This window comes from Eleutherodactylus coqui, chromosome 6 (genome assembly GCF_035609145.1).
Source record: "Eleutherodactylus coqui strain aEleCoq1 chromosome 6, aEleCoq1.hap1, whole genome shotgun sequence".
Lineage (NCBI taxonomy): Eukaryota > Metazoa > Chordata > Amphibia > Anura > Eleutherodactylidae > Eleutherodactylus > Eleutherodactylus coqui.
This window is the reverse complement of record NC_089842.1, coordinates 139,504,278-139,531,764: the sequence shown is the minus strand read 5'-3', so window position 1 is coordinate 139,531,764 and position 27,487 is coordinate 139,504,278. Positions and strand designations below refer to the sequence as shown.

Below are 27,487 nucleotides of genomic sequence, written 5' to 3'. Positions count from 1 at the left end.
TGCAGAAGGGACGTTAGCTGCCAGGACTCATTTTTTGTCAGCAACCTGACCTTCATCCTGCCCTGTACTTTCTCATATGTTCACTTTCCATTAATTTTTTTATTAAAACGCATATCTTCTGCCATCCCACATTAGTCCCCACTTATAGACTGCTACTTATGAGAAGAAAGTTCCAATATTTGACTCCACTGCTGAGCACTACCGGGAATGGAAGTGTCGGTGATGTGCCACAATCCTTACAAAATTCTGTTCACATTTATTCATTGTCTGTGTCCTACAGTTGCATTTATTTGGGCATAAAAAGCTTAAAACTGTACAACTAGGGTAGGCTCATATAGCAGTAGTTTGCTATGGATTTAAAGCGAAACACACATGGAATCTGTGTGGATTCTGCAGCCTATATGGTGTAGATTTCAAATCCGCACACGGAAAAAAAGTAATGACATGTCAATTCTTGACACAGATTATTTTGCTTTGCCCATTGAATAAGTCTAAATCTACGTGCGAATCCGCAGGCAAAGAACTGCATAGCTGGTTATTTGTGCCATGGTTTTTGAGGTGCAGTGCACCTGTGTGAATGAACCCTGTGGAACCTCCATGTCACAGCGGTGCTTGTTCGGCAGGAGGAAGGGAAAAAGCTGGGTGGTGGAGGCGGGGAAGCAGCAGCAGCAGCTCCCGCTGGTGCTTACCATCATTCGGCGGCACATATTGGGCGGCAGTGGGGAGGAGAGAAAACTGGTAAGTGTTCGAACATTTGTTCGCGTGATTGCGAGTTTATTTGCACGACCGCGATTTAGTTGGCGTAATTATGCGAACAAATGCCGATTTGACGAATTTCAGCAGGTTCACTTTATAAGATGCAGTGATTTTTTTTCCCCTCTCTGGGGGGAAAAAGTGTGTCTTATAAAGTGAAAAATACAGTACAGTATATGGTGGTGATATAGAAGGGAAGAAGAGCAGACTGGTACAGATGGAGGCACGCTGGACCCATCTTTTACAGACATTTTACCCCAAAGGGATAAATGAGGTGTGTAACCTGAATTCCTCTGTGTATAGAGAAGGCGCTTGCTGTATAGAAGTGAACCGGTGGATTTCCCCTCTTTGATGATCATAATCCTCCTGTGTAATCAGCATAAGGGAATGTATTCCTCAGTAGTAATAATAATTAATATTAATAATACAATCTTGTATATACTTCTAACAGATGAATGTAATTCAGTCTTAGTATGAATACTAGTGGTGGGCCGCAGATCACGCATGCCCGAGGGAGGCGGATGAGCCCCCGAAACATTGCTGCTATGGTGGGCGATGTGCATTCACCTTGCTCGCTGCCTCTGGACTTGACCTCTTGGCTTGCAAATGGACTGTACGCACCATGGTGATCAGAGGCATAGCTAAAGGCTCAGGGGCCCGGACGCAAAGGTTCAGCATGGGCCCCCCACAACTTTCCTCTGTATTGTTTGGTCTCTTAAGAAGCCCATCAATGTAATACTTTTAGGTGGGGGCATTGCTAGAAACTTAGAAGATTAGGTAGAGGCTAAATATAGGGGATCCCAATGCAAAATCTGCAGCATGGGCCCTCAATCATCTATTTCTTATATGATGGACCCTTTGGGACCCTTAAGATTCAAGGCCCTAGTAGTAACTGCTTCCTCTGCACCCCCTATAGCTACGCCCCTGGAGGTGATTATTATTGACAGATGTGAGGAGGATTTTAAGTTCAAAAAAGTATTTTGAAAAAAAACTAGAAGTTTAGTGGTATTTTTTATTTTTTTGTCTGCAACTGTGGAGACTGTCTCTATTCACCGACACAAAGGCTGAGGTGCAGCTTTGGCTGCTCTGTTGGGTTACTGGAATACACATGTTTCTAACTGTTGAAATATGTGTCCCTACTTTAATAGGCTTTTGTGCACATGTTCAGCTGCTTTTCAAATGTCCTTGACTGGACGCATTGGAATACTGAACCCCAACCCCTCCTAATTATACTCTCTATGCCTAAAATACTGTTCTGTAATGTGTCCCTCGTCAATGTAGAGAGCATCCTCTGCAATATGACAGACCAACATACTGTTACTACTGTTACTACTAATTCAATGTGTTTAGGGACAATTACAGCATTAACAAGGCTATATCCAGTACCTATCTAATGGCACCGAGGGCTATAAAGGGGTCTTCAAGTATAGATTTTTTTTTTTTTGTCTGAGCCCATTCCCTGCCCACTGAGTTTTGTAAACTCTTTTTTTTAACTCCTGGAAAAGCCCTTTAATCCAATAATAAATGATGTATAATTGATTGAGAAAGCTTGAGCTTGTTAGAACTTTTTAACACATGTAACTAAGGTCTTAGTTTTATTTATGCCTGCCAAATAATATCTTCTCTCTTTCACAGGTTATATTGGACCAATTCAACCCAAGTCTTAAGAACTTTGTGACGATGGGAAAGCATTATGAGAAAGCACTTTCTGGTATTATTATGATTATTACTTGTTGGACATTTGCAATACCTATGTGTAATAATAAATATATTATTTCAGGGAACTGGCTTACAAAAAATGACAGCTGTAATGTGATTGGTTGCTATGTGTAACACCTAAAATCTACTGTATTAGGCCTCAGTCACACGGGCGCATCGGCATCTGTACACCGGTGCCGATGCGCCCGTGTGACTGATACCAGCAGACAGACTACCTAAAGACGGCCGTCTCTCTGCAGCGCCGGAGGAAAGAACATGTGACCGGCTTCATTGCCGGTCATGTGTTCTTTCCTCCGGCGCTACAGTGAGACGGCCGTCTCCTGGTACGTCCGTCTCCTTCCTGCAGTCACACGGGCGCATCGGCGTCGGCGTCGGTGTACAGATGCCGATGCGCCCGTGTGACTGAGGCCTTATGGTACATGTCCATGCTGCTTCTTCATGGGTGAAGAATTGTAGCCAAACTATCAGTGTTTTGCTCATAAATGACCCCAGACTTTTTAGCGATTTTGTGTATGTGGTGGTCTAATTGTCCTAACTGTAAGAACCAGCAGCTCTGCCACGCCAGGGGTCACTCACTGATCATGTGATCACAGGAGCTTTTAATCCTTTTAAACCCGTACCATTAATGTACAGCATGTGGTTATCAACTGGTTAAAAGAGAGCTACTAGAATGTATATATAGTTATACGTGTGTATTTTGTGTAAGGCACAGTGTCGGCATAAAGACTATGCTTGGATCAAAATAATCATTTACAGCCTCTCTACATCATAGATTCTGTTCATATTATGTTTGAGCTCAATATGTGGCATGTTTGCCTCTGTATGCCTATACTTTGGTATACATTGGAGGTATACATCCTGTGTTGGTCCCAATCTATTCCTCAAATGTACGCTGCAAATGTAGTGTGAACAGAGCCTTAAGGCCTTTTTACATTAGCCGATAATCATTCGGACTCCCACTATCCAGCGAGAATCTGAAGGGTTATCATTCAGTGTAAATGCATGCCACGACTGAACGACAAATGAGAACCCGTTCGCTTCTTGTTTGTTGTTCAGTTTCTGCATGCAGAAAACTGACCGATGGATTGGCCCAAGTAAACAGGCAGCCGTTCACCTACTATGAATGAAGGCATGCGGGTCGGACCGATCTTCGGCCCGCTCCAGTGTAAAAGCACAGGAATGATTATTGCTGGGACGACCTGACAGGTTGTTCCGTGTAAAAGCACCCTTACCTATCTTGAATAGCAGAAATGTATGTGTAGATGGTGATTTAAAGTTGATGATGAACTGAGCTACAGGTCGTTCCTAGATACCAGATTGCTGTGGTGTATGGGATTTTGTGCAGTGGAACATGGAGAGAGAATCAGTGCAGCTAGCTTTTAGGAATTGCATTTTGTATCTATCAGCACATCCGCTCAATCAGAGACATGCACCCCACGATGGGAGCTGTCCAGTAGCCTGTTTTAATTTGGAACAGAATTTAGAGGAGTATGCTTTTAGGATAATAAATTGTAAAGGGAATATAAAATATTCTTCTAGTTAATCCAGAGGCACCCCAAAACCATTTACAATAATCAAATTTTCTTGAGCCGCATTCCAATAGAAGTCAATGTTGGGTCCCATGAGATAAACATTGAACAGTTGAAGTCTATTGCCTTTGCTTTTTGTGGGAAAAAGAAGACATCTATATGAAACGTGGCAGCAGTATATGAATTCCATTGCTAGTGCTTAAGATATTGGAAGCCGAGAACATTACAAAGAATTTGGCAGTGAGACCCTTAGAAATATCCAACAGCATTGAAAATATATTAAGAAAATCCAGGATTCAAGGATGATTGAGAGGGGCGAGGTTAAAAGTCACACGCAGAACACCCTGAAATGAAAATATTACCTATAAATATATTTCCTTGAGTTGTCCTCTTATGGGAAGCCTCTTGGCATCCAATTCTGCTATCCCAAATACCAATCACAGTGACAGAAGCAGTTGTTACTAGTTTTCCATAGATCTTTCTGGAGTGCTTTTCAGATTCTGTACAGTTGCATACAGAATGATTCAACCTCCTTGCAAATTAGTTTTTATGTCAAATTACAGACTTTCAGCTGTTTGCTAAAAAAACAAGCAGGAACAATTTAAATGTAATAGCTTCAAACAAATAATATAACAAGTGTTTTCTCCAAATGTAACACATAATGCTACTTTTAACAACCTACTACGAGCTCAATAATATTCAACCCACTTAATAAAATCCCACTTAAGAAAACACACTTGTAAATCAGGTGTTGTTTAAAGAACACCTGATGTAACTAATCAAGGGTTTCATTAGTTGCATCAGATGTGCTTGAGATAAAACACATCAAAACATCTGGACTGGCTAGGGTTTTGTTGGCTGTGAGATGTTTGATTGCATGTTAGAAATATCTGTATGTCAAAAGAACCAAAAAGTTAAGAGAACAGATCATTGTGTTGCACAAACAAAGTGATACAAAAAGGTAGCAAAGACACTGAACGTCCGTAGAGATACAGTAGAAAGCATAGTTTGCAAGTTCAAAGTTAAAAGAATAGTGGCTACACTATATGGACATGGCAGAAAGGGGAAGCTATTACTGTCTGCTATCAGATTCCTGATAAGGTAGGTGGTCAAAAACTCTTGCATGACTGTGACAGACTTGCAGCAAGATTTTAAGGAGCAGGAAATGAGGTTTCCTTTTGCACAATAGGGTGCATACTAAACGCTGAAGGTCATCATGCCCAAACTTCAAGACGAACACCTCTACCAACCCAAAAGCAAAAGGAAAGTCTGCACCAATATGCACAAAATCATATAAACAAGACACGGACGTTTTAGGATTCTGTTGTGTGGAGTGATGTATTAAAAATAGTACTTTTCGGGCATATAGATCAGCGGTATGTCTAGTGGAGGAAGAATGAAACACATGCTGTACTTTGGTAAAGCTGCTTCTCTTCCTTTGGCAATGGAGATCTGTAGAGTGTGGAGGGCAAAGTAGATTCAATCAAGTATCAGGAAATCTTAGGATAAAACGTTCACCAAGGTTTCAAGACGTCTATAGCATTAGAGGGGTTATACAGAATTTGACTATAAATGGCCGCAGTCGATGCAGCCTGCGAGAAACCCACTCTAGACAGGTTGAATCCGGCTGTTTATCAAAGGAGGATGGGGTTTACTGTTCAGCAAACAGGAGTGAACATGGCGGTGCTGGTATATTTCTAAAAAACCATGATCTATCAGACCACTGAACATAACAATCTGTTATGTGTGTATACATGTATGCGTCTTCAGATCTATTCTGTTAAGCCTGAGGTAGAACCCTGAGCTGGTTGGAAAGCTTGCATTAACATCATGTCTTTTTGTTAAGCATTAAAAGGTATCATATCTACAAGATTACTTGGTTTCTCTTACTGAGAACAATCACACTTTGAACATAACAATGGAATGTGGTTGATGAGCCTGAAACAATTCCATAAAGTTCAATATATAATCCTAGTGTTTGAAAAATTATAACTGACCATGAGATTAATATTTTCATTGGTACTATACTCACTGTCTGTGTGGAGGGAACTCGGACCTCTAGGAAAGTAGCTTTATTGTTGCTTATCCATTTTTTTGGACGCGCTATTGACGAACAATAGTGTATTGTTGAGCTTATTCATTCACACTGACCTATTATAGTTATGTCAGAACTTTACGTTAATCATGTAGTCAGGTAGTATTGTCTGCATGCTTTCATCTATACAGTATAGTTATCCCAAGGTTTATCCATTAGGGACCTTTTACAGAACAGGATACACGATGCACTGCAAACTACCTGCGGATTTTGTGGAATTGAGAATGGTTTAAAACCTGCCTGCAATTCTGTATCAAAACTTGCAGTTAGATTTTGGTGTGGAATTTCGCAGCTACAGATTTGTCTGCGTTCTCCGACATACTTTTGTGTGAAAGGTCCATAAGTCATCTAAAAATCGGCATTGCTCTTACATGTGGTGGTACAAAGTCTATTAAATCTTCTGTAAGGGGTCATATTCCTTTTGTCGTCAACTGATTTAGGTACAGCTTACGACCACAGATCTTTTTGCCCATTCTATTGGTGTTATATAGATTTCCACTTTAACTTCTCTTTCTTCTTCACTAAAAGTGATTGGATGAAAAGTACATGAAATGTGCCTTCATATCTGACACCAACAATGAAATGTTTGATAAAACACAGAAAAGGGTTCAGCTCCCCTCATGTATATGTTTGTAAATGGACAGGTATAATCCAAAAGGAATCATGGAGGAACTTCAAGCCCTGGACTTCGTTAGCATTGATGAAAACATTGTACCCAGCATCCAAGAGTAAAATAAAGCTTCCAATGTATTGCATCATGTAAAAACCACAGTCTGTGTGCACACAGGTACCTCAAAGTCACTGATGCATTTCGGCAGAATGTCTACCATAGTCATTTATAGACATGATGTACGTTTGTTCAGTAAGCTATGACTAAGGTAGACGTCATGAAGCAATAAATTGGAAATTTTATTTTACTTTTGGAGGCTGGATACAATTTTTTTGGCAGAATATTTTTAGCTTTTGCCAAAGTCACGGGCTGCTTTGGTTCCTCCTAGGGCTAGCTATGTATGTTGTAATGGAAGGTAACATGATTATTTGGCATCCATATGGTAATTTTGTAAGCCTACTAAACTCTTCCTACTAGCTAATAGTTTTTATTGCAGGTTGGACTATGGGGTGCAGAAACCAGAGCTTAGTAGGTGGTTATGTCTTAGAATAGAGCGCGTCACATCTTACATCTAAGCCTGGATTTTTAGTTTAAAAAAGGTTTAGCAAAGAAACATCTCTTTATCCAAACTCAAAAATCAAGTCATTTGTGGGAAAAGGGGGACAATGAACTAATTAAAGGGGTTGTCCCGAGGCAGCAAGTGGGTCTGTACACTTCTGCATGGCCATAATAATGCACTTTGTAATGTACATTGTGCATTAATTATGAGCCATGCAGAAGTTATAAAAAGTTTTTTACTTACCTGCTCCGTTGCTGGCGTCCTCGTCTCCATGGTGCCGACTAATTTTCGCCCTCCGATGGCCAAATTAGCCGCGCTTGCGCAGTCCGGGTCTTCTGCAGTCTTCTATGGGGCTCCGTGTAGCTCCGTGTAGCTCCGCCCCGTCACGTGCCGATTCCAGCCAATCAGGAGGCTGGAATCGGCAATGGACCGCACAGAAGAGCTGCGGTCCACGGAGGAAGAGGCCATCTTCAGCGGTGAGTAGAGAAGTCACCGGAGCGCGGGGATTCAGGTAAGCGCTCCGGTGAGCTTTCTTTACCTCCCTGCATCGGGGTTGTCTCGCGCCGAACGGGGGGGGGGTTGAAAAAAAAAAAAACCCGTTTCGGCGCGGGACAACCCCTTTAATATTCCTGGTCCTTCCTCATATTTACATACTGTCTAATCATAAACAAGAAATTTGCCTAATATGTTAATAGGCACTTCTGAAACCTTAGCCAAAGACTGAAACTATAAAAATGTGGATTGCACTATAACTTATAGGAAAGTGTACAGCCCCTTCTCTTTCCATGAGGATGCAATCCTGGGGATTTCATATCTGGATGCTACAGATATGGCTTCTGCTGCAGCTGGAACAGGAAATCCCAGGTTTTATCTTACAACAGGACGGCCCCCCACCCCTATTTTTACAATAGATTCAGGGGTGAGCTCAATAGGAGACTACCAAACAGATGGATTGTCTTACAGAGAGAAAATTGCAGCATGTCCTATTTTAGCACGAATTCTGCGCGGACGGCTTCCATTGAAGTCAATTCACTGCAGGCAGGCAACGGAATCCTCGTCATCGCCTAGCGATGGTGCGGCATCTTCTGTACTGTGCATGTGCGTCGGCTGGCACATCCAGGATACAGAAAAGACAACTGTGGACAGGTACGCAGGGGTCACCGGCCGGGCACTGGGTCAGATTCTTCTATGGCATCCTGCATGCGGAATCCGACCCACCGTGTACATCCGGCCTAACCATGAGTGTTTAAGTGTTATGAGTGTTTTAGATCGGGAAGGTGATTTGTATATCCTGTTGTGAGATATGATCTGTTGTGGTTTAATGACATTTATGGCTGATGCAAAGCTCTGCAGGTTTGCAGCTCTATTATTTTCATACAAAAATATAGTAACCCCAATAGATCCCATTAAAGTCAATGGGATCTATGAGTGTCCATTTGAATCTATAGAAAAACCGATCCATCCCAGTGCTGATGACTGCATTCTGATTTTGCAGCTAGGACTGTGGTCTTTTTTGATAAGCTAACATGCATCATGTAGCATGTCAAGATGTTAAGGGTCAAGGTATATATTAGGCAGCTGCATAAATAAGTTTCCTATTTTGCTGCGTTTGCACACATGCAGCACTTGTGGCATTCATTGAAGAAATTGCCCAATTCAATGGCTCGGAGCATTGGAACATATCTTTTTGTGCGTGCAAAAAGTACAGTAAAAATGCAGTTGCGGGTGCAAATACGCAAATTTCAAAGAACACCTCTCATTAGGCTATTTAATCCTTCTTTCCATGGAAAGGGTGTATCGCATGCACATGTGTGAACTGGCCCTGTGTGCGCAAAAAGTACAGTACTATGCGCAGACACTCACGTGCAAATCTACCTCATCAAATGTTGTCCATGTGCAAATATGTTGCGCTGCGGTGAGTGTTTTTTCACATACGCTTTTGTGAGGCCGCCCTAAGGGCTCCTGCAACGGGCGGCTCGGACCCCGCATGTGGAATCCCGCAGCGGAGTTCGACCTGGTGCCCGGCCGGTGACCCCAGCATACCTGTCCGGTGTCGTCTTCTGTGCTGCGGATGTGCCGGCCTGTGCTCCGTGATGCATGCACAGTACAGAGGACGCCACGCCATCACTATGGCAATAATGCGGCTCCTGCGGCCACTGGTGATTGCGGAACAAATGGCTTCCATTGAATTCAATGGAAAACGCAAGCTGCCATTTCTTCTCCACGAGCGGAAAATTGCAATCGATTTCTGCCCGTGGGCAGGATATCGCGTTTTTACCTTGCATGCTATGGGCTGGATTTGTTGCGGAGTCCGGAATGCAAATCCGTCTGTGGGCAGGAGCCCTTAGGGTAGAAAATGCCAGCTCATTGTTAGGACTATTCAGACTGATTCTGCTCACTGATGGGTGCCTAGTCCTGGATATGGACTGCAATACGGAAATGAAGACTTTTAGAACAAGGACCTATAGAAAAGCTACATATGTTGAAGGAAATGGGTTTGTGGTTGCAGATGCCCTTAGGGTCACTTTCTTTTTTGCGCTGTAAACTCTGCAATTGCTAGCACAATCCCCGTGTAATTACATTTCCAATTCTAGAAAAAACACTGTAAAAACAGTCACTCCATAACGAAGATATCCCAAGTTGTGGAAATGATATTTGGCATTCACTCCGGTGACGTTCACTGCACTTTATTTCCAGGTGGTGGTCATAAACAGCGGGTACTGACAGCAATTCTCATTTCACGCGATCTTGCGCTTCCTCAGGCCTCCATAACATCACGGCGTCCGCACACTGCGCAGCGTCCAAGTCCCAGTAACAATACTGAAGTAGTTCAACAATTAAAATCTCAGTAGCAAGTCACAAGAACACACTGAGCTCATTAACAGGGTTGTCTAGCATGAAGGAGACATCCTTTAAAGGGGTATTCCCATCATGGCTGTTCATAGCCGGAGATAGGAAACCGCTGCTATATTTCCTGGCCACCTAGCCAGTGACTACGTGAACAGCCGAGCGCTTCAGCTCTGCGCTGCTTGCATAGCTCTCATTGAAGTAAATATGAGTCAAAGAAGGAAAGTAGTTCCATAACCCTGAGTTACAGAAAATCGTAGCGTGCCGTGCTATGCTGTTCCTGTGGCTCTCCCTCAATGAGCGCTATGCGTACAGTGCTGGGCTGAAGCGCTCGGCTGTTTTCGTAGGTGGTCGGATACAGAGGGCCTGGTTTTTCCATCTCGATCTTGAAAGCCATGATGGGAATACCCCTTTAAAGCAGCAATAAAATCCTGAACAAACTTAGGCCGGCTATACATGAGCGCATTGGCGTATGCCTTAGCCTTGTTCATAGCGTTAGCACATTGCACCATTTGCACACATATTGACATATGTTACTGTACTTTTTTTTTTTTACCAAACGCACCAATTGAAATGACTAAATAGTTCCAGATGTGTTCTTTTTTTCTGCAAAATTATGCAGTGTCTCATGCATCTCCTTGCGCATTTGTGCACCCCCCTTTTGCCTTCCATTTGGTGTGCAAATACACAGAAAGATAGAGTATGTCCAAAATGCACACGCAACATACGCACATGTGAACAAACCCAATGAAATCAAATATGTCCATGTGAAGCCAGTCTTACCCAATTGATGTCTCTGGTGCTCCGGTTTCCCAGCGCTCTGGCACCCTGCGGTCACATATAGTCTCTGTCTAGTTCTAGTTGACACAGTCACGTGCCGTCCAAGCGTGTGGCCATTACAGCCAGTCACCGCTTCAGCATCGGTACCATCGAGCTCGCATGGACCTTTTCATATATTGTGGATGGAAACTCCGATGGGGCTAAATTGCAGTGGGTTTCCGATAACCAGAAGGGCCATTTGTATCATTCTCCACCGAAACAAAAATGTTCAAAGACTCAATACATTGAATGTGATCCTCCTATTTCTGGTGGTTGTAGGGATACATGACAAATTCGTTAAATTGTCTGTGTGAACCAGACAAAATTAGAAAAACATTGTCCGTGGGTTTAAGAAAAAGTTTTATACACCTCAAGGGTTGGTCACACAAAATATTGAAGTATCTTCAAACCGGGCCAAAAAGGTATTAGCGCACCCGTTGAAGTCCCTGCTTTTTTGATAATACCACTTGTATGAAGTAATATACAGTAATCTGGACTCTTATCAGCACTGCCCAGCGGCGGGCGACTTGTATCGGTAACTGCTGTATATCATGAGCGATCAGGTGTAAAGGTTCTCAACATCTATGGAGGCCAAGGCATAATACATGATTACTACAAGCCAAAACGAGATTGAACTCATTCACAACATCCTAATATAAATATAAGCCATGTGGTCGTGGGGGGAATGTATGATGTGGGCTCCGGCAATGGCCACGACTGCAGCTGCTTGCACCAGCATCATCATTTGCTTCATGGTTAAATAGAATGGATAGCGTAGCGTTGCTCATCTCATTTCATTACTCCCATAGATTGAAATGCAGACGGCTATGCACAGGAGCAGTCGCCTCTCTAATGCTTTCTATGGAGACTACCCTTTTAAATGCCCTTCTTCAGCTATGAACTGATGAGTGGAACGGTTGTTACTAAGGTCTCCGCAGACTATCATTACCGTATAAATCTATATCCCTGCGCCCTCAATATGTTGCTTTTCTACCTGTAGTTCTCATGAACAGTGCTACAAGTCCCTATCTGCAGTGCGCAAAATTGTGGAAAACAAGGACATCACCATTAGGGCTCCTTCATAAGGGTGTATTTGCACAAGCAATAGGTTCATTCAGTTTTTTTTTTGCGTGCAAAGAGATAGAACATGCTTGATTTTGTGTATATTTGCGCACCAAAAGACCCCATAGAAATCTATGGTGGGGGTGCGCAAAAGTGCATGCAATATGCAGGGTGATGAGCAAAATATAGCGCAAAGCTGCAGGGAAAAGGAACACACTTGGACCTTAGTAGGCTAAAGAGCCTTTTAAATCAGGGTTGATGTGTGTTGCGCTTGCTCATATGAACAGGCCCTGCGAGCGTAAAAAAAGTACAGTACATTGTGCAGACGCGCACAAATAAACTTTGTTCAATATGTTGTGCTGAAGTGTCTGCATTTGCACATACGCTCATCTGAAGATGCCCTTGGCAAGCAATGTTTTGATTTGTGAGCGTTTTAGGGTGGCTTTGCATGGGCATATACACAAAAACGCTTGCGATTGTGCAACTTTTTGCGCAGTGAAGATGGCGCTATCGCATGCATTTTAGCACATTTTACTGTGCTTTTTGCGCTGGCAGGGACCCTTCACATCGATTGTGATTGGAAAGGCTGTGCAACCTAGTTAGTGCCTAGGGTTTTTATTTTTCTGCGGAATTGTGCAGTTCATTGCACAATTTTGCGGAGATTGGGTGCGTATTTGCACACCCCCATAGACTCCTATGGTGCCTTTCGTGTGCAAATATGCACAAAAATAGAGCGTTTTTTTTTTGCGTGTGCAAAAAGTGTGAAAAACAATGGGTTCTATTCTGTGCGCAAATGCGGTCCCGGGTAACCGCCCTTATGAGGTATTTATTGAGTAGATAACAATGTGTAGGGGTTAGGGATGAACGAGTATACTCGTTAAGGCACATTACTCGAGCGAGTAGTGCCTTAGCCGAGTATCTCCCTGCTCGTCTGTAAAGATTCGAGGGGCGGGGAGCGGCGGGGGAGAGCGGGGAGGAACGGAGGGGAGATCTCTCTCTCCCTCTCTCCCCCCCCCCCCCCCGCTCCCCGCCGCAACTCACCTGTCACCCGCGCCAGCCCCCGAATTTTTAGAGACGAGCGGGAGGATACTCGGCTAAGGCACTACTCGCTCGAGTAATGTGCCTTAGCGAGTATACTCGCTCATCTCTAGTAGGGGGAATGAATGAGATCCACATATCTAAGGCTCTATTCACACATGCACAATGTTGTTATTGCTAATACCAAGAACAATACAGTCTTCAGCACTTTCTTTGCTGAATTCCGATGGAAGCCTGCAAATCCCACTGTAAGTTACTGGGGTCCATCACAATCGGATACACCTATTTGGAAATGGGTCCGGCGGTGCTGTCATGGCTCCTATATTAAGTTAAAGCAACTCAATAGAGTGACTGCCCCATAAAGCAGTAAGCTGCTAGGCTTACATAGACAACACTGAGACATATAGCCTCAGGTATGAAGGAATCACAACACGCATGTAGCAAGGTCAGACATAAAGAAAGCCGGAAGAATTCTTACTTTACATGATTTCATTATAGGGCATAAGCCAATTTCTGACAAACGGTGACTTAATGATGTAAAACCTGAGCTGTAAGGAAGTTGTGTCACTGCCAGATGGTTCTAAAAGAATGAATCACGTTCTTGTGTGGTGTTAATCATTGGTTCTCTCCTGTCATCATTCTTAACCCTTTCAGAACTGTAATATGTCCCTTGGGCCTCATGTCCACTTGCACGCACGGATTGCACTGCTGAATCCCGCAGTGGTATCCCTGCGTGCCCACAAACATGGACAGGAGAAAGGTAGCTTGCCTCATGTCCACGGCTAAAATAAAATTTAAAATCCGCAGCGTTTCTCCCGCAGCGTGATCCGTGCCCCATAGGGAGGCATTGGACACCCGCAGGTAGTTAAATACCTGCGGATGTCATTTTCCCCTGAGGCGCGGATTACGTGTGAGGGAAAAGACCCGCAGCATGCTCCATTTTAGTGCGGGTCTCCCGCAGGCTTCATTTGAAGCCTATGGAAGCCGTCCGGATCCGCGGCACAGCCGCACCTGAATTATTGCTCTCCAGCGCGGGAGAGCAGGAGTTAAAAAAAAAAATGGATTGCCCGGCGCATGCAGACGGCACGCTGCTGGGCCGAAGAAAGAAGATCTGGCTGTGACGGAGGAAAGGTCCGCAGCGTCCGGATAGGTAAGTAAATCTTCTTTTTAGGCCTCATGTCCGCGGGGCAGGAGGGACCCGCTGCGGGATTCTCCATGAAGAATCCGCGGCGGGCCTGATTTTCCCCGTGGACATGAGGCCTTAGTCTTCAAAGGGTTAAAGGAAGACTAAATCTGGAAATGAAGATTGCAGGAAACATCTTGCATTTTTTGTTAGTCTGCAGCATGTTTTGCATGTTCCTAAAAACAGTTTCGCAGAAATTCAGCAGAGGACAAGGGTTAATCTTCTGGTGATTTGGTCCATTTTCAACTGCAGAATAGGTAATGGACAAGTCTTAGTCAATGAGGCGGGGCTAACTATCCTTTTGTCGTACTACAGGCAGGGGGAGGCTCCTGCTTCAGGGTTTGCAAAAAAAAAAGAATTTTGTGCAGATTCTGCTGCGAAATCCTCGTTTCATTATTTTATCATCCCCTTGGCTTCAATGGGAATCTGCATTGCAGTATACCAGCTGCGGGATATCATGCTGTTTATAGGAAGTTCAGTTCAACAAGCAAGACTTTATTAAGTGTCAGATAAAGAAAGCTATGGCAATACCTTACAATAGTATTATTTGGACACCATGGAACAGGTTAGCTGTACTTGGAGGGGAGAGCTCTAGAGATGAGCGAGTATACTCGCTAAGGCACATTACTCGAGCGAGTAGTGCCTTAGCCGAGTATCTCCCCGCTCGTCTCTAAAGATTCGGGGGCCGATGGCGGGCGGGGAGCGGCGGGGGAGAGCGGGGAGGAACGGAGGGGAGATCTCTCTCTCCTGCTCTCCCCCCTGCAACTCACCTGTCACCCACGCCGGCCTCCGAATCTTTAGAGACGAGCGGGGAGATACTTTGCTAAGGCACTACTCGCTCGAGTCTGGACTGTATCTGTAGGTAAACCCTGCTTTCCTCTCTCAGGTACACAAGTGTAGTTGCAGGTCAGCTCTGCTGCAGCTCACACTAGTCTCTCCTACACTCTATAAAACTGCACCAGAGCCCAGGAACAGGACCTCTCTTCTATACCCAGCCCTTCAGCCAATCAGTCTGTAGCTCAGGTCCTGTCAGTCCACAGCAACAAAATCATGTGACCTCTCTCTGAAGGTCACAGCAGTTATCTTGTATATAAAACGTAAAATCCTGTGTTTGTGTCATATACAAATCCACAGTTCTGGTCTGAGTTGAGTGAAATTGTGCATGAGCGTTCTCCAGCACCAGGCGACGAATACTGGTGGAATTAAAAATCAAAACGTCACTGTCTTCCCCTGTAATTTTTGTTGCTAATAGAAACCAATCACAGCTCCTCTTTAATTTCTTACACTGCTGAGGTAAAATGAAAGCTGCACTGTGATTGGCTGCTAATTGCACGCCTTGCTTAATTGAGAACCTTCTTTTTGGGCTTACATGTTTGTAAAAAAAATGTGGAAATTCTGGAAAAATAGGGATATCGGTATAGCAACAAAACTTAGGATAGTGCAATCCATCGTTTTTCCAGTAGCCATGTATGGATGTGAAAGCTGGACTGCTGATAGGAGGATTGATGCATTTGAGCTGCTGGCGAAACCTGCTGCCTATATCCTGAACAGCGAGAGTAACAAACTGAGAAGTCCTGAATCGTATAAGACCCGATATATCACTGGAGGGCAAGATGGCCCGGCTCAGACTCATGTATTTTGGCCATGTAATGCGAGCAGAGTCACTGGAAAAATCCATAATTCTTGGACAGATCAGTGGCAAAAGAAGACCTGGCCGCCAACGAACATGATGGCCGATACTATCAGAGCGGATACTGGCATGGGTATCACATAACTGAAAGAAGCAGTGCAAAACCGAAAAACATAGAGGGAGACTTTAGGGTCGCCGATGGTCGTGAACGACTAAACAGCTCACAACAACATCATGAAAACGTTCATAAATCGTATATTAGGTCAGGCCAAGCTGGCTGCTGTCTATAATATACCACCAAAACAAACTTTTCGCATGTCAGCGACTTGTAGCAACTAATGACATTAATGAACAGTTCAGCTAAAAAGAAATCTTGCTGAAGATGATTGCACGTAAGGGTGATGTGCCAATTGTGCAGCTCCTCATAATCAAATTATTTGGGACTGCTGCGAAATGGCGTAGCAGCATCAGTTATGTAGCAGAAGGAAATAACTTTGATATACATAAAATATAATAGGCATTTAACTCCTTAAAGGGGTTGTCTCGTGAAATCAAGTGGGGTTCAGCACTTCTGTATGGCCATATTAATGCACTTTGTAATATACATCGTGCATTAAATATGAGCCATACAGAAGTTATTCACTTACCTGCTCCGTTGCTAGCGTCCCCGTCGCCATGGATCCGTCTAAATTCGCTGTCTTCTGGCGTTTTTAGACGCGCTTGCGCAGTCCGGTCTTCTCCCTGGTGAATGGGGCTGCTCGTGCCAGAGAGCTGGTCCTCGTAGCTCCGCCCCGTCACGTGTGCCGATTCCAGCCAATCAGGAGGCTGGAATCGGCAATGGACCGCACAGAGCCCACGGTGCACCATGGGAGAAGACCCGCGGTGCATTGTGGGTGAAGATCCCGGCGGCCATCTTGGTAAAGGAAGAAAGAAGACGCCACAGCGCGGGGATTCGGGTAAGTAATAAACTTTTTTTTTTTTAACCCATCCCTTGGGTTTGTCTCGCGCCGAACGGGGGGCCTATTGAATTTAAAAAAAAACCGTTTCGGAGTGAGACAACCCCTTTAAAGTAGTTCATAAGTCCAAAAGGAGTTGATGTGACCTGGTTTCCACATGCAAAAATTGCACCATTGCATGGCGCTAAATTTATGTGCAAACCACACGAAAATCCACAGAAAAATTCAACGGTTCAGCTTCATATTTCTGCCACTGATTTATGTGGCAGATTTGCATCTGAAGAAATGTATTAAGAATTTCCGACTTGTCATATTAGTAATATTACTTGTCTGTTATTTTTTTCAATAAGATATCCGGAAAAAAATAAATGCTCAGGTTGGCAACTCTGGATCTAGACTGTTGCAAAGGTAAAATTCTATCTTTTTCCTCATAGGTGTCACTGTAGCGGCAAAAGGCTATTTTGATGCCCTGGTGAAACTTGGGGAACTTGCCAGCATCAGCCAAGGCTCCAAAGAGCTGGGTGAGTTTCATGTATTCCTTTATTTATTCAACTCCAACTATGTCCTCCACTCTTACTACTTTATGTTCTGCAAGTATAATGTGTAGGACCCTTCAAGATCAGGGATTCATGACCAGCCTGATTAAACAGGAAGCTCTGCCTTCCTGCGGAGTGCCAGAAATTCCTGTTAACTGTCTCCTCTCACATATAACTTGGATGTAGGATATAGTGTGGCTCCTGCAGGGGGAATGTGAAATTAAGCGTCCGTCAGTGTCTGCTCTGTTCCTTCCTTGACAACTCTGCCAGCTCCCGGCTTTTCTTAATTTAAATCACATTCCCCACTTTGCTGCCCTGGCAACCTGCTCAGTGCTAGAGCGGATTGTGAGAGGTGCACAGACAGTCGGTGCCTGGATTTCCCGTGGCCTCCCTCTTCATGCCAGGGTTACTTATTTCCATTACCATCTTTTGTTGCCCAAGTGACCTTCATACTGATACAAAACACTTTAAATCACCGTCTCCGGGAGACTTTCTATCATGAGGGAATCGGGCAACATTCACACAGATACTGATCTGTTCACTCAAGCAAGTCTACTCTACACTGTAGGCTTATAAAACCTCGAAAGATTGCTTCTAAAATGATAGCCACACGAGTCAGTGGGCCAGGTCACAACCTTTATCAGCCGGCAGTATATATCCAGAAGTGTTATGATCCCATAACAGGATGCAATAAAATACAAACGTCTGCACTTCCGACAAATAAATGAAATGTGAAGGCACATACAAGCCATGGCTGCAACAAATCTAGTAACAAAAAAACAAGCCTCAGCACTCCTATACACTGAATAGCTGCACAACTGTTGTTTAAACTAAATGCATAAAAAATGCAAGGTTCTTAGAGCACAATTTGATCAAATTATGTGGGCCCATCCGCCGTGTTCAGACAAACCTTAATGGATGGGTTCCCATATATAGATCAATGCTCTTTTTCCCTGCATGCCTAGATATAGCCCCATGCTCTGTGCCCCCACTTAGATATAGCTCACTGCCCTGTGCACCGCTCTTAGGTATAGCTCCCTGCTCTGTGGCCCCCTTAGATATACTGCAATGCCCCACTCTGTGGCCCCCTCTTATATGTAGCCACTGCACTCAAATTTCTATCAGCAGTAGAAGACTACTCACAGTCACACACACGCCTGCTGCAGGCATAGGTCGCTGTGCTCTGTACTTCATAGACGACTCCTCTCCCGTTCTCCTGCACACACTGTAGATGGAAGGCCCCATCTATGTAGTACGGAGCACAACCACCAGCTGCAGCATAACAATAAAAAGAAATGGCTATAATGACTAGAATATAAAAATGAAAGATAGCTGCGCTGGGAAGGGGTTAAGGGGTCTGCTAATTGCTCTCACTATTAGGATGCTTTCAGACGAGTGTATTTTCGTTCCATGTTAGGTCCATACTGAGAGGCCCATAATGCACAGCTAATCACCAGAACTATGGGGTAATCATATGAATGTATTTTCTAAAGCTGTTTTTTGAAAACGCAGCATGATCCACTTGCGCATTTGCCTCTGTATTTGTATTACTTTCTATTGGGCAAATACTTATCTTTATTTGCCCAATAGAAAAGAATATGAATACGGAGGCAAATATGGCTGAAAAATTGATAGCATATGGATGTAATGGCTTTTGAGACACTAGATTGAACCGATGTTCACTATGCGAACATAAAAAGCTTGGAAGGATGGTTGTAAATGTTTTAAGAACTGTTCAGCCGAGGATTCGGCTTAAACTTGTTCTTCCACGTTTTTGAGACATTGTAACAGTCAATTAGTGTATATTACATATCGGTATATTACACTTAGTATAGTATGTGTTACTGTGGAGCCCCCAGTATATTTGGTGTATCCTGTGGTAATATCTTGTATCTCTGGTACACTCTACAGATTGCATCTACTACAGAGAGAGAATACAGTCACTGTGCTGTAGACCACTATATACCGGTGTGTAGCAGTGCTGAGTGTGTATAGCTGCGTGTAGCAGCGCTGAGTGTGTATAGCTGCGTGTAGCAGCGCTGAGTGTGTATAGCTGCGTGTAGCAGCGCTGAGTGTGTATAGCTGCGTGTAGCAGCGCTGAGTGTGTATAGCTGCGTGTAGCAGCGCTGAGTGTGTATAGCTGCGTGTAGCAGCGCTGAGTGTGTATAGCTGCGTGTAGCAGCGCTGAGTGTGTATAGCTGCGTGTAGCAGCGCTGAGTGTGTATAGCTGCGTGTAGCAGCGCTGAGTGTGTATAGCTGCGTGTAGCAGCGCTGAGTGTGTATAGCTGCGTGTAGCAGTGCTGAGTGTGTGTAGCAGTGCTGAGTGTGTATAGCTGCGTGTAGCAGTGCGGAGTGTGTATAGCTGCGTGTAGCAGTGCGGAGTGTGTATAGCTGCGTGTAGCAGTGCTGAGTGTGTATAGCTGTGTGTAGCAGTGCTGAGTGTGTATAGCTGTGTGTAGCAGTGCTGAGTGTGTATAGCTGTGTGTAGCAGTGCTGAGTGTGTATAGCTGCGTGTAGCAGTGCTGAGTGTGTATAGCAGCGTGTAGCAGTACTGAGTGTGTATAGCTGCGTGTAGCAGTGCTGAATGTGTATAGCTGCGTGTAGCAGTGCTGAATGTGTATAGCTGCGTGTAGCAGTGCTGAGTGTGTATAGCTGCGTGTAGCAGTGCTGAGTCTGTATAGCTGCGTGTAGCAGTGCTGAGTCTGTATAGCTGCGTGTAGCAGTGCTGTGTGTATAGCTGCGTGTAGCAGTGCTGTGTGTATAGCTGCGTGTAGCAGTGCTGTGTGTATAGCTGCGTGTAGCAGTGCTGTGTGTATAGCTGCGTGTAGCAGTGCTGTGTGTATAGCTGCGTGTAGCAGTGCTGTGTGTATAGCTGCGTGTAGCAGTGCTGTGTGTATAGCTGCGTGTAGCAGTGCTGTGTGTATAGCTGCGTGTAGCAGTGCTGTGTGTATAGCTGCGTGTAGCAGTGCTGTGTGTATAGCTGCGTGTAGCAGTGCTGTGTGTATAGCTGCGTGTAGCAGTGCTGAGTGTGTATAGCTGCGTGTAGCAGTGCTGAGTGTGTATAGCTGCGTGTAGCAGTGCTGAGTGTGTATAGCTGCGTGTAGCAGTGCTGAGTGTGTATAGCTGCGTGTAGCAGTGCTGAGTGTGTATAGCTGCGTGTAGCAGTGCTGAGTGTGTATAGCTGAGTGTAGCAGTGCTGAGTGTGTATAGCTGAGTGTAGCAGTGCTGAGTGTGTATAGCTGAGTGTAGCAGTGCTGAATGTGTATAGCTGAGTGTAGCAGTGCTGAATGTGTATAGCTGCGTGTAGCAGTGCTGAATGTGTATAGCTGCGTGTAGCAGTGCTGAATGTGTATAGCTGCGTGTAGGAGTGCTGAATGTGTATAGCTGCGTGTAGCAGTGCTGAGTGTGTGTAGCAGTGCTGAGTGTGTGTACCTGGGTGTAGCAGTGATGAGTATGTGTATCTAGGTATAGCATTGCTGAGTTTGTTTAGCTTCGTGTAGCAGAGGTGTATAGCTGCGTGTAGCAGTGCTAGCAGAGCTGACGGTGTATAGCTGTGTGTAGTAGAGCTAAGTGTGTGTAGAAATGTGTAGTAGTGTATAGCAGAGTTGTACACTGCTACACACACATATGGAACAAAATTACACTCGTCTGAAAGCATCCATAGACTTAACACTGTAACTTTAATCTCGCCTGACTGCTCACTGAATATATTATAATCAACTCACATTTGATGATTTTACGGCAACAGTGACCATGTGTGTCATGTAATGACACCAACATCATACACCAAAGTTTCAGCAAAGGGGGCAAAGTGGGGTCCAAGAAAAAGCCTGTAGGCTTGTTAATATCAGATGTCCAGAATACGAATCTGTGTTACAGACATATTTTTATATGCTCATCTGAAACCAGTGTAAGGGCGCCTGCACATGGCAAAGCCGGATTCCGCATGCGGGAGCCTGCTGCAGAATCCAACCCTGACAGCAGCCAGTGACCCTGCATACCTGTGAGTTCTCCTCTTCGGCTGTACTGCAGATGGTCGCAGCGCAGTACAGATTTTTTTCAAATGATTATTTTCCGTCGGTAGGTGATGATGCGGAATCTGCGACCTGTCCGCAATGTTAATTGCGGACGGAACGCGACTCGGACAGTTTCCATTGACTTCAATAGAAACCATCCGCGCGGAATCTGTGCAAAAATGTAGCATGGTGCGATTTTTTTTTTTTTTTCCTTTGTGGATTCTGCAGCAAAAATCCATTCGTGTGCAGGCGGCCTTACTCTAGTTTTACTGAATTGAGCTGACGCTGATTTATAGTAATAGGTTACTGGGCCCAGCAGTCGTAGCACACATCTGTCTGGCTGCGTATACATAGTACTCCCGTACCCTAAAGAAAAGATTTCAGACTGATTTTATTCGTAATTCCTAAAAACCTCCCTATGACCTAAATTTAACCTTGAAAGTGCCAAAATGATAGTGCCAAGCTGGAAGAGAGCTGAGGTCACAGAAGAAGCAAGATGGGTCGCCATATTAGTCAAAGAGCTATAAAAGCACATACTGCATGATCCACATTATATAAGTGGGGGGAGAGACTGTAAGAGGCCTTTCGCACGGGATACAATATTCTGCAACAATGTTGTGGAATAGGCTCCTGGCGAAATATTCAGCACCAAAAGCCACCAAAAACATGCAGATTTGGATGCAGAATCGAAAATCGTGGAATTCTTCCCGCAATTCTGTTTCAAAATCTGCAACAAAAAAGTGTAGATTTCAATGCGGAATTCAATGCTGTTGCAGAATATGCCGTACCGCGTGAAAGGTCCCTAATAATACTCAGTGGATACTTCTCTTCTAATCTGATCTAACTCGTTAGCAGGAATCTCCCTAATTTCTCTCTATTGTGACATCTTGTAATGGCAGCTCTACAATGAGTCATGTAACACTTTATTGTCAGTTTCCTTATCACCATGCCAACAGCTATATTGTTATCCAAACCTCCTGTACATATTAAAGAATCCCCCACTTCTCAGAAGTGCCCCCCACCTGGTTATTAGTAGTGTTCTAATGCTAGAATGTATCAGCATCCCTGCCGGAGTATTCCAGCTATGTGGGAGTAAGTGATTAGTAATGTCTTAGTCTTCTTAGATGGAATGGAACTAAAAGATAATCTGAGTCACGTTGAACTGCAAGAATGTCATAATTAGGGTTAAAACAGTTGGAAACAATATTCATCTTTATTTCTGCTCAGGAGGGTAACGATTTGTAGCTGGTGCTGACATGGCCCCAAACTTGATCTGTCTCATGTTAGTTCAGGTTCTGAATTAACTGTAGTAATAACATAGAGAACATTGTATCAGTAGCTGTATGATATAGGCAGTGTAAGGCCTCTTCGCACGACCATATGCGTTTTTACGTTCAAATGTACACCGGGTTTATTCGCCTGCATGAACATTTGCCGTAATCGAGTCCCGATCTTACTCAGCGCAACGATCTGTCGGCAGAAATCCTGAATGACTGCTAATGCTTAAATAGGCCAAGCTGTCTTCTTTCCCCAGCGTTGTAGGCAGGATATCTCCCTCCCCCTCCCTTTTTTCCTGCTTTAATTGAAATCTATGGAAGCTTCCTGCGTATTTCAGCAAAAGATAGGGCAATCTATCTTCTCACGTGGCGTATAAAATCGGCGACCGATAACGGTTGCTGATGTGCTATTTTTCCTGGTGCAATTTTTTTATGCTACCAAAAATCGTTCATCTGAATGAATACATTGGAATCCAATGCTTCAGCTGGTCGCGATTTTTGGGCGATTTTTTTTTTTTTTTTATTTCTTTATGCGGAAAAATACCTGGGTGCAAAACACATTGGGCAGCACATGGGCAGCCATCTGCACAGTTAGTGCACATTGCATGCCCTATTCTCATCTGAGAAAATGGATGGGAATAGGACTTGTGGTGACCTTTCTTTCACAGGGACCACAAGTCCATATGAAAAACCGCTTGTGTGTATAGCCTCATACGCTATAAAGCATCCATGTGCTGTGTGTGAAATAAAAAAGGAAATTCTATATGGGCAGACTAGTGGGGGCATATGGTCTTTTTCCGCTATCAATTTTCTAGGGTTCTATGAATACATGGACTGAAAATACATCCATCCGAACGACTCCTAAATATGCAGTATAGCATAGCATACAGCATTTCCATTTCATTCATTAAATGGGTTGTCCCATTTCTGGCTATTTTGCTGCAGGAAGCAGACGGCTCTATACATTGTTCCGTAGCCTGGGTTGGTACTGCAGGCACAGCTCCCATACACTTTAATAGAACTACGCCTGCAGTACCAATCCGGGCCACTGTACAATGTATGGCACTGTCTGCTTTCTGCAGCAAAACAGGTAGAAGTGGGACAATTCCTTTAAATAGGAAATATATGATTCTGGAAGCGCTGTTAGATGAAGACAATCCCTATCTATATACCATTGTAAAATAGATGGGGAAGATTTACTAATGTTGTCTAAAATTTAGACAGTGGACTAGACAGCTTGAAAATGGGCCATATTTATCACAGTGGCTCATGTGGTAAGATAGATTTGCCACATTAATTAGACCCTTTTATCGACCACTACACCACCTATTGTTTGCTTAGTTTTTGCCAATGTTTTGCACCAAAATTTTGCCACAATTGTATGCCACATGTTGTGACATTTAAACAATGCCACTTCTCCACGTTACTTTGTCGTGTGAGCCACAAAGGGGGAATTTAACATCAGGGGAATTGTTGGTGCCCGTTTTCTGGCAGCTTTTCTTCCCTTCTCGAGTTTAAGGCCCCCTGCACACTGTACCTTGTCACTTTCTTTTTCTTCTGTACTGCAGATGGTCCGCACAGCGGAATCTGCGACATTTCCACAGTGTCATTGCGGAACGGCCGCGGATCAGACGACTTCCATGGAAGCCTTCTGTGTGGATTCCGCAAAAAAATGGAGCATTCTGCGATTTATTTTTTTTCCCTCTGCTTGCGGATATCGCAATTGGTCTCTGCAAGTGTGGAGGAAGAATCGATTTCCCATAGTATGCTATGGGCGCTTTTTGCTGCGGATCCACGGTCACGGTTCCGCAGCAAATATCCAGCCGTGGGCAGGAGCCCTGAAGATCTGTCACATTTATCAAATGTCGCACAATGTTGATAAATGTGTCACCTCTTTAAATATGTCTATAGATGTGGAGCCACTTTGTACATCACCCAGCGAGTGAAGTGAGATGGCCTCAAAAAGTCGCATGTCATAAATGTCTGTAAAAAGCTTACTCCACTCAAACCCCGCCTCTTTGCTAAACCCTTTTAAAAAGTGTTAAGAATGGCGTAAATCAGTAGTAAAGCTTTCTAAATTCATTCGCACTAAAAAGGTGCTACTTACACCAGAATTTTGATAATAAACGTGCTCCATTGTGTCTAAACCACATAATGAATGTGATGCCCGATATGTACGCCATTTTTAAAAAATGCAAATTAGGCCATCATTCTTGTACGTTGACTTAGTACTGCATTCCTCCTCTATTGCTTTGACAATGCGCAAATACCCACTCACCTCAACGCAACTTATTAGTACACTGACCAAGGCTTGTTTTCGGGTGTGCCTGCACACTTTACCATACCTACAGGGGGGTGGACAAAATTATGGAAACGCCAAAACTGAGCCCCGACCATTTTTCAGTCTTGGCAGCAAACAATCTGGATCGTAAGCTTGGGATGGCATTCTCCAGACAAAAAGTTGGAAACCGTGTAAAAGTAGACTCATCCGACCAATAGACCTTATAGCTCCATAGTCCAGGTTTTATGACTTTTATATCACTGTCTTCTCTGAGTAGCACCTCGATCACTGATGAGTGGTTTTGGGATCCGGCTGGTAACAGCAACTGAGCGGCTAAAACCCCTGACCAATGAACCTGATGTTCACTTCTGACCGGCAGCTGGAATCTCTTCGACAACAAAATCAGTTCCATACGTGTGAATGGGGTTGTTTCTGCAGCAAGCGGATGGATTTCTGCTGACCCCATTTAGATTCATGGAACAGTTGCAGAAGTTTGCTCTGCAACAGATTTGCACCTGTGAATATACCCAAAAACCTGAAGATCACCTCCCAGCCGCCGTCTGCTGTTTAATATTATGTGATTTGCAGGATATGTATTAATCCATATGGTTGATAATTACAGGTGACACTTTATTTCAAATGGCTGAAGTTCATCGGCAAATCCAAGTCCAGCTGGAGGAAGTAGTAAGCATTTTCTTTAGTATTTTTGATTATTTAAAGTGTTGGATGTTGGATATCTCCACTGAACCCCCATCCAAAATAGGTGGGCACACTTCATCTTTTGCTATAATGAAGGGCAGTGATAACGCAGCTGGTCTCACATTGTAAGTATGCTGCTGATTTCCCGCCTCTTTTTTCAAACTCCTGCACTCTGGCACAGAGTTTGACTGCTCGCGGAGGTGAAGGGATTCTCCTCATTTAGGCGCAACTACGCTCCGTCCTGCTAAGCGTAGTTGCGCCTATGTCAGTGTGAATAAGCCCTCATGTGCGTGTACTTTTCAGGCGCATATTAAAAAACTCTTTCTAATTCTCTTTTTTTAATTATGGCTGCCATGGTTACATACATTTAAAATCATGCAAGTGCAATCCTTTTTCAGGCTTGCATGGGGGATTTTCATATGAAAATCTTACTAAGATAGGACATAATGCAACTTTTTTTTTAGTTGGACTGCTAGTAAAATTGGTAAAACTAGTTAGTGAATTGTTAGTAAAAGAATGCTGATGTGAATATTCATATTGAAATCGATGCGTTCTATTTCTGACAAATTTCGGACCAATATTTTTGGTCCGAAAATTTAACAGAAAACTGTCTGTGACTATACCCTTTGTAAGTATGGTCAGGGACTATGAAGGGCCCATGTTTGGATGGTTGGGATTATTATCAGAAGATTCCGATTTCTAGCATATACAAGTATCAGTTATCATGCAGCCTCCGAATATTACGTTATATAGTCGGGCAGCTTAGATGTTCTTCATCCTGGTCTAGTCTGGTATTTGCTCAGTAGTTCTGTACAAGCTGGAGTGATTACAGTGTAACGCCTAGGATGCATTGTAATTACATTATTACTGCTATTAAGAAGCTTCACACTCTGCTAATGAATTAGTGCTCCTTAATTATTAAGGAAATGTCTAGTTCTTATTTCTCCTTTCTTTTCCACTAAAGAAACACAAAGCATAATAAGATAGAACACGATTCTGGAGGTTTATACTTGTGAGTTCTGCCATTCTACAATGTCCCCTATGATGTTGTGCCATGGGTGCTGCAGTAACGCATCATCTTCGTAGGAATACTAGTAATTATTTATTAGGAAATTATAGTGCCAGCGTTTCCTGTGCCGCAATGCGCCACACAGCTGTGCTACATGCACGTCACACAGACAGCACTGCTACATACATTATCCATCCTATACAATAGGGATCAGAAGCAGCACAGCAGTGGAAATAAAGGACTTGTGATGACATCACTGTCATGCTCCACCCCTGATCACATGACGGTGACGCTCATCTCGAGTGAATAACTTATATGCTCTGCCCCTGATCACATGACGGTGGTGTCATCAAAGGTCCTGGATCTTTGTGCAGATTACGGGTGGACTATAAAACCTCTGTGGTCTCAGTTGCTATGGAATACTAATGAACACATAGCTGGACAGCTGCCAAGTGCATACATGACCTGTAATGATGTCACCATCATGTGATCAGGAGCAGAGTATGCAGCTCCCTTACTGGGGATGAAGGACCTTTGATGACGTTACCGTCATGTGATCAGGGGCGGAGCATGTAAATCACTCACAAACCTACTTAGTCACGGACGGACAGACAGGTTGTCGTTAGTAGTTTGATAGCTTGGGAAAACCTCTGCTAAACAAAAGTGCATTCACATGTAGTTAACTTGCTGTGGATTTTGGTGTAGATCTGGCAGATTTCATGCCTTCAGGGAGGTTTTAGATGGCCGTATGCACAACTATGCTTGCGCTATGGAGCATAGTTGCACATGAACAGCTTTTTTTCCCCTTCCTTCTTGGGCTTTTCAAACTCCACCATAGTGCAGAAGTTAAAAAAAAAAAATGCGTGAAG

At 43.9% G+C, this 27,487-nt stretch overlaps 1 protein-coding gene across 1 annotated transcript in view; it reads left to right on the top strand.

Moving 5' to 3' along the window:
* Positions 1-27,487, top strand: part of LOC136632686 (BAR/IMD domain-containing adapter protein 2-like) — a 106,984-nt gene that overhangs the window by 21,730 nt on the left and 57,767 nt on the right. The window contains exons 2-4 of the mRNA XM_066607732.1: positions 2,389-2,464; positions 17,235-17,321; positions 25,533-25,594. Of these exons, the coding sequence (XP_066463829.1) occupies positions 2,389-2,464; positions 17,235-17,321; positions 25,533-25,594 (225 nt within the window). The remainder of the gene's footprint in view (positions 1-2,388; positions 2,465-17,234; positions 17,322-25,532; positions 25,595-27,487) is intronic.